The 8,578-nt window shown below is 30.1% G+C and overlaps 1 protein-coding gene across 5 annotated transcripts in view; it reads left to right on the top strand.

The window, feature by feature from the left end:
• Positions 1 to 1,253: 1,253 nt before the first annotated feature.
• LOC134715474 (coiled-coil domain-containing protein 186-like) overlaps positions 1,254 to 8,578 on the top strand; it is a 70,336-nt gene continuing 63,011 nt past the window's right edge. For 2 of the 5 annotated variants that reach the window (XM_063577667.1, XM_063577663.1), the window contains exon 1: positions 1,277 to 1,382. In XM_063577667.1, the coding sequence (XP_063433737.1) occupies positions 1,365 to 1,382 (18 nt within the window). In that variant the 5' untranslated portion in view covers positions 1,277 to 1,364. Of the gene's footprint in view, positions 1,383 to 1,495; positions 1,545 to 1,581; positions 1,765 to 8,578 lie in introns of those variants that run through there. The other 3 variants (XM_063577664.1, XM_063577665.1, XM_063577666.1) reach the window with 3 other exon arrangements.

Raw genomic sequence — 8,578 nt, 5'->3', positions numbered from 1 at the left:
TTCTGGATCTTCGCTTAGCAGTTTTAATACTTATTTTCGTAATTTTCGGAAGAGCAAGTTTTTCGCAGCTGCTTGGTTACCTCTCCATATAGAGCATGTAGGACAATATATATATGGTGAAAGATAAATCAGACATGTGATCATTTATCTAATTAGCACAAAATTAATTAAAAGTTGGACAAATATCTATTTAAAATAAGCAAATTTTGGTATGTATTTGGACTGGACATATAAAATGCAATGATTTTTAGCACATGTATTTGGTTTACAATTTGATTTAACTGGTAACTTTATTTCATCCATATTTTAGCTCCCATAAACTGCACCTTGAAACAAATATAAATTAAAGTCTAGAATACTCAATAGGTCAGAAGACAAACAGCAAATGCTTTTTAAAAAGCTATGTGCAATTGAAGTCAAAATAATTCAGAGATTAATGATGATAAAGTGCAATGGGTCATAACCAGTGACACAATGTTCATGTTCATATGAAGTGAACTTTTGAGGTTTCTTAAATAGATGAAGTTTGAAGTTATCATTTTGTAATATATTAGCAAACACAATCATGACAATACTTTCTAAAAAATGCTATACTTATATATTAAACATTTATTCATTCACATCATGCAAAATATTTTTTTTATTCATTGCAATCAGATGTAATCATGATTACTTTGCCAATGTAATCATTAATTTAATCAGACACTTTCAGAAATGATGTAATCATTAATTTAATTTAATCGTACAAATGACAAAGTAATTGTAATTTAATCAATTACATTGAAAGTAATTGGACCCATCTCTGTTACAAGTATTGTTTAGTACATATGAAAGAATTAAGCAATACAACTATAGCAGATTCAAGTTTAATAAATCTAGCGTACATTGCATGTTTTTCATGTAAAAATAACATAATGTAACAGTAGCCTCAGTAATTATTGTTAAATTCATAATTAATCGGTTCCTCACCCAACTTTGCATTCCGGCAATTAGTCTCCAATGTAACAATAATATTTTTATTTCCATGTAACCGTAGCCAGTGCCAAGTGTAAATACGTTTATTTAATTTGTGTATCCATATTAAAATACTTTATGTGCAAAATTCAAGTGTACGCTCGGGCGTTTTGACGTAAACGTAGCTACGCGCCTGTTCAATCTTTATGGTATATAAATTTGAAACAGGGAAAACAAAGGTCATATACCCAATAATGTATCGTGTTGTCGAGAGCTTTGATAACGAATACTCTAAAGATAAAAGCTGATGAGTTCCGAGTAAGGTCATGTGACCTTCGCCATTGGTGTTTGTTGGCAATTGTCATATCTTATTAATACAGAATTTAAACAATTTTTCAAGATATATTTAGATGTCATGGTTTCCAAAGGTAACATATAATCACATATATTTATTTCTTCCAGTAGTTTACAAATACAAATTGTCATAAGTAAATAAATTCGAAACTTAGAAGCCGGAAAAAAGTCCCTACTGAGAAAGGAAAACTCCCGAGACAAATTTTTATTTACATTTTTTACATTTTTGTTTTGATGTAAGGATATAATTAGATATGTTCAGCTATGTTTGTTACATAATACTCTAAGAATACTTACACCAATAATATTCAAAGATTCCCTCTTGCATAGAGGATGTACAAGTAAGCAGGCTAGGGTTCTTTTCGTCTGATAACAACTGTCAACACCACTATAATCTTATTTTAAGAGTTTGCATTCAATGAGTCATACTAGTTATAGATCAATCTCATCATAGAGGTTGGTATAATTTTTATCAGATACAGTGAATATGATAAAGTATAAAATTGAGAATGGAAATGGGGAATGTGTCAAAGAGACAACAACCCTATCAAAGACAAAGAGCAGACATCAGCCTAGTCCAAATAATTATGACGTACTAGGAAGGCATCACAGAAAAAAAATAAAAATAGTCTTGCCGAACGTCATAATTATTTGGACTAACATCAGCCGAAGGCCACCAATGGGTTTTCAATGCAGTGAGGAACCAACACACCTGAAGTCGAGCTTCAGCTATCCCCTAAACAAAAATGTAAACCATTCATTTGCAGCAGTCAGCCACCAGAAAACAGATTGTAAGCAGGGAATCCGGGTCAATTTGCTCTGATTCCCATTCACTCAAGTACCTATGGGTCTAGTACCTATGGGGAACGTATAACGGTGGTATAAGGTCAAACACAAGATGAATTACAAGATGTTTTTCCACATGTTTGTGTTGTTCCCATGATCGGAATAAGTAGGAAATGAGTTGGTTAGGCCTGGCGATGGCGATAATCAATTGGGATTTTGTTCAATCGATTGACGTTACAGTTTTTGCACTTTTAGCGTTTCAACTTCAGTCTGTTTACGGTGCATTTTATATGCTCAGACAAACAACTCTTAATGAAAAATATTAGTTGATGACAATAACAATGTCACACATCCTATAATTACAGACAAACGAGAGTTGGGGTAATTGTAATTGTAATCGTTAATCAGCTGTAATTGATTACAATTTTTCAAGTAATCATTGTAATCATTAATCAGCCAAAAATCTGATTACATGTAATTTAATTTAATCAATTACTTTTCAAAATACCCTGTAATCCTGATTACTTTATGATTACATTCTGATTACAATGAAAAAATCTTAAACTGTGTTTATGGTCAATAAAGGATTTTTTTTGTTATTCTTATTCAATTTATATTGAACATGTTTAAAAAGATAGTTTTATTTACTCCTTATAAAACATGACAATTGGTTTGTATACTTCAGTAAAAATAAACTGTATTGAAAAGTCATCAATAGCCTAAGAGACATATAATACGATTATATGTTTCTGGCCTTAGTAAAAGATATTGTACATATATTCACAATTTAAAGATGTACATATTTGATAATAACTGGTATATTCAAGTAATACTTTTCTTTAACCCTTAATCATGTTAATTATAATCTTTTGTTAATGTTGTGATTTTTGTCATCTTTAAATTGACAGGTAGGAAACCAATTAAGGTTTGTTTTTATTGCAATTACCAACTGAGTATAGCTGTAGGACAATAAATATGGTAAAAGATAAATCAGACATGTGATTCAATCAGCACAAAATTAATTAAAAGTTGGACAAATATCTTGTTTAAATAAGCAAATTTTGTATGTATTTGGACTGGACATGTAAAATGCAATGATTTTTAGCACTTGTATTTTGTTTACAATTTGATTAAACTGGTACAATTTCATCCATATTTTACCTCCCATAAACTGCATCTTGAAACACATATAAATAAAAGTCTAGAATATGTCAGAATACAAACAGCAAATGCTTTTTATAAAGCTATATTCAATTGAAGTCAAAATAATTCAGAGATTAATGATGATAAAGTGCAATGGGTTGTTACCAGCAAGGAGGTTATATTAGATATATATTCTAATACAACCTCCTTGTTACCAGTGACAATGTTCCTGTATGTTTGAAGTGAACTTTTGAGGTTTATTAAATAGATGAAGTTTGAAGTTATTGTTTTATAATGCAGCAAACACAATACTTTCTAAAAAATGCTATAGTTTATATTAAATTTTTATTCTATCACAACATGCAAAATGTTTGTTTTTTTAATTCATTGTAATCCGATGTAATCATGATTACTTTGCCAATGTAATCATTAATTTAATCAGACACTTTCAGAAATGATGTAATCATTAATTTAATTTAATCGTACAAATGACAAAGTAATTGTAATTTAATCAATTACATTGAAAGTAATCGGACCCATCTCTGAGACAAACATAACCAATTTCTTTCTTTATAATTGTGGTTAAAGCTTTGACTATATATACAGATTAATAGATTTATTTTAAATAAATATCTTTGCATTAAATACTTTCTTTCAATTCCAGTACTTGTGACTTGAGAGCGTACATTAAATCATTCTGATTTTAGACCAAATAATTTCTTTGCTACATGAGAACGTGTAGCAAGTTGCCTTTTATTAATGTTTTATCCATTTGTTGCCTCAAAAACGTCATATTCCTTTCCAAATTGCTTGTCAAAGATCGTTTATTTTTGTAAATTTTCTGGGTTTCCGTGATTTAATAGTAAATATTTTTTTCCAATTCTCCCTTTTTACTAATTTTCTGTGTTCTGCTAGCTTAAACGAGTAAAATGGCCTTTTATTTTTGAAAATTGGTTGAGTAATGAATATTTTATGAAGGTTAGCAGTTGACACTGAAACGCGACAAAACTTGATTTAAAGAAAAATGCCAAGTCAAAGTGTAAAATCTTGTTTTTACCTCAATTGTTGGCTAAATCTTTAAAACTATTCCTTTTTTTGTCAGTTTTTTTAGTTGAACATCTTCATAAGATATTTGATGATGCAAAATTGTACATAATTTAGCAATTTCAAGCATGAAAATATTAATCTTTATGTTTATTGCATACCAAAGACTTGATTAAAAAACTTGGTAGTAGGGAATTAATTTCCTACATCTGATTCAACTATATTTTTAATATATGCAAAAATGTAACATGAAATCTTGATAAAAATAATAATTTGATATATTCGCAAGAAAAAAACAAACGCGTTCAATTCTTAGGCTACTACATGCACCCCAATCCTTCAGAAGCAAAGGTTAAGCGGATAGAGTACAAATATAAGCCGTGTGTCAAAATGTCTAATTTTGGTTGCTAAGGACTGTAAACAATAAAATTGACATGTATTGTCATTCTTAAAGACTTAATTCCCTCAGAAGATGATTTAGAATCTAAATATCAATAGATTTGTGGTATGAAAAGTCTTAAATTATACAATTCTGAGCTTGGTAAGTATGCCATAAGGTAGCAATAAACAGTTAGGAAAAAATATTAAAATTTGCTCTCATAAATTTTACCATCCCCTTTTCATTGCTTTCTTGCAATACTAATCTTACTGTTTGTGTCATATATGTGCATATGTATGTAATCAGAATCTTCCATAGATTTTATATCCAGTATATAAAATGGTAAAATATAATTTTTTTGGGGTGTATCCATGGCAACAATCTGCACTTATTTGCTATAAAATATTCCAAAAAGGGGGGAAAAGATGTCACATATTTCCCCAAAATATGGCTAAAAGTAGAATTTCATTCGCTTGAAGTAATACCTTTTCTGAAACTGTGTACATATATCATTCAGTAGATCCAATGAAAATCATATGTCTTTCATCTCAATTTTTTGTAAAATTGCGTCAAAAACTTCGTGTAGAAAAAAAGTGTTTGTAAACATTACATTAATTTCTGGACCAATGGCCGGTCAAGCTATGAAAATACGGATTGTCAAACAGAAAATAGCCCATAAAACATGTTAAAAACATTCTTGATGCCCTTATAAACCATCTTTGAAGGCTAAATTAGTACTCAGCTGTCTAAAAATGAATTTTATTACACAATAACTTTCCTATTTGAAAAATCCACAGGGGCCATAACCCAAGTCAAACTGAACTGCTATTATTAGCTGTTTTTTAGCTGTTATATACCAGTTTTTCATATTTTTAGCAGTCCTTTAGCTGTTCTAAGCATTCAATCTAATAGCAGTTTGAAAAACTGCCACATTTCACCATTTCTTAGCATTCGGCTTAGCATTCCTTCGTCTTAGCATTCAGCTTAGCATTCGTCTTAGCATTCATCTTAGCATTCCTCTTAGCAGTCGGGACAACAGTTATGACAGCAGTTCGATAGCAGTTGACCTATTAATCTTTGTTATAAAAATGCTTGGATCTGGCTATGTTTTCAGCTTGAAGTTAAACATTTATTTGAAGATAATTTGATCATTTTCAAATGTGCATTTTGGCTCCATATTGTGTGGAAATACTTGCTAGTGAAAAAGTGTATTTTTGTCAATATAAGCTTAATTTTGGATGAATTGAATACTTTTACACACCTGCAGTACAGTAAGTTGAAAGTTATAGTTAATGCTTGTGTTTATTCTCAATTTTGACATAACTTTGAAGGGGGAAACAGAAATCATACAGAAAGCCCAAAAAAGGGGGATTGTTGTTTATTTAAATAGAATATCTGATGTTGACAGAATTGTAATAGAATTTTGGCATATATATATACTTATACAGCTCAAGATGTTATTTGAAAAAAATAGATATGAATATTATTTTAATCTATTATTTTGTTAAAAAAACAATCTTATCATATTCAAGAGTTGAAAAAAGGGGGAGGTAAACCAGTAGACTGTGAATAGCTGATTGGTTAAAATTGTCCAAACAATCCATTTAATGGAATTAATTTATAATATATAATTTTGCTTTAGTTTGTTTCAGAAAAAAGAAACATAATATATATTACATGTATCAAGAATTTATTTGTTCAAAATTCCAAAAGAGAAAGAGGATATATCTCCACATTTAATAGAATAAAAACGGTACATTTGGCATGTTTGGTAATAAAATAATGATAAATGAAATAATTCTAATTTGAAAATCACTTAGTCAAGGTAGTAATTAGCCTCTTAGCAGTAATATCTCTTCAATAAGTTGCTTTTTTAAAAGTCTTGATAATTAAAGTGCATTTTAATTGTTCCTATATCATTACAGCCACTAACATAATTAATAAGGGGTCTAAGACCAGCTAAAGTAAGTGCTTCTCAAATTTTTGTTTACATTCCCTTAAAATTAAGTCTGTTATTAGATTGGATAGTTACTGCTCTAATTACAAATATAAGTTTAAGTACAACTTTTTGAAATTTCACAAAGACCAACAGTAAAATATTAGAATTTTAATAATTTTTGCTTTCGTATCTTGTACACTGTATATTGATTACCGGTATTCATGTGTCACCTTTTTGTATTGCAACTTTTGGCAGATCTGATAGCATTCCACAGCAGTTATTGGCAGTTTATAAAACCATATTAGGATGTATAACTTAGCATTTACTATGAATATTCATTATTGACAGCTGTTATTATAGCAGTTCTCATGAATATTCATTATTTGATAGCTGTTATTATAGCAGTTCTCATGAATATTCAGATCTCATTTAAATTTTTCGTTAAAAATAACTGCCAAAGAACTGTGAAGGCTAAAGAAACTGCTAAGAAACAGCTAAGGAATGCTATTGAAATGCCTTTATGCAAATTATTCATTGCCTTATATTTGGTAACTGTGAATGCTAATAAACTGCCAAATAACTGCTGTCAAGTGGGAACTGTGAATGCTAATAAACTGCTAAATAACTACAGTTCACTTTGACTTGGGAATGCGAAACTAAACTCCTAACTGTGTATTGCTACCTAAATATATATGAATGAGGGATCGGATACGGATCAACTATGTAATAATTCTTCATTGTTGCAATTATAAGTACAGACGCACAAATGACAAAATTGATAGAAGAATAATGATCACAAACGTGAAAAAAAGCATTCTACACAAATTAACAGACATTGGTTGGATCCCCTTAGTTTACTGTATATATTTCAATGCAAATGCATTGTTTTATTTTTATACGTCCGCAAAAAAAAAATTGTGATCGTATAATAGTATGATGTTGTCATCGTCGTCTGCGTCGTCTTCGTCTGAAGATGCATTTGGTGTTCCGACAATAACTTTAGTTTAAGTGAATGGATCTCTATCAAATTTAATAAGAAGGTTCAATACCACAAAGGAAGATTGGGATTGATTTTGGGGATGATGGTGCCAATCGTTTTGGAAAAAGGGGCACAAAACAAGCATTTATTCCATTTTATTCCATTCTCAATTTTATTTTTCTACTTTTAGGATATTAACTTGTTATTAGTATTTAAATTGCTCTGAAATTGTGCTACAATGTTTAACACACAAGTAGAAGGTTTGGATTCATTTTTAGGGTTATGGTGCCAACAGTATTAAGGGCCAAAAACTAGCATTTTTGTAGTTTCTGGACAATGACTTGTGTGTTAGTGTATGGATCTCTCTTACATTGTATCACAAGGTTCCATATCACAAAAGGAAGACTGGAATTGAGTTTGGGGGAAATTGCCAAATTCATGCAGGAATAAGGGGCCAAAAAAGGGCCAAAAACAAGAATTTTTCTAGTTTCCATACATTAACTTGTGTTTTAGAATATGGATTTCTCTTAACTTGTGTTTAAGAATATGGATTTCTCTTAACTTGTGTTTTAGAATATGGATTTCTCTTGTGTTTTAGAATATGGATTTCTCTTAACTTGTGTTTTAGAATATGGATTTCTCTTAACTTGTGTTTTAGAATATGGATTTCTCTTAACTTGTGTTTTAGAATATGGATTTCTCTGAAATCGTACTACAAGGTTCCATACTACAAAGGAAAGGCAGGGATTGAGTGTGGGGTAATTGCTCCAAGGGGGATTCAAAAAGTTTGGGGGGTTCCAAATTATTTTTTTCAAATTTTTTTCAAAATTTTTAAATTTTCAAGAAGAATCTTTAACTGCACAGTATTGTGCAATAGATTTGTAAGATCTTGACATTTATTTTGTGTCAGAAACCTATACTATGTTAAAAATTTGATCACAATCCAAATTCAGACAGAATCAAGCTGGAATATTGTGTCCAAATTTGCCACAACTGCTCA

The sequence above is a fragment of the Mytilus trossulus genome, chromosome 4, assembly GCF_036588685.1.
Source record: "Mytilus trossulus isolate FHL-02 chromosome 4, PNRI_Mtr1.1.1.hap1, whole genome shotgun sequence".
In the NCBI taxonomy this organism is placed as follows: Eukaryota; Metazoa; Mollusca; class Bivalvia; order Mytilida; family Mytilidae; genus Mytilus; species Mytilus trossulus.
This window is presented reverse-complemented; position numbering and strand designations above follow the sequence as displayed.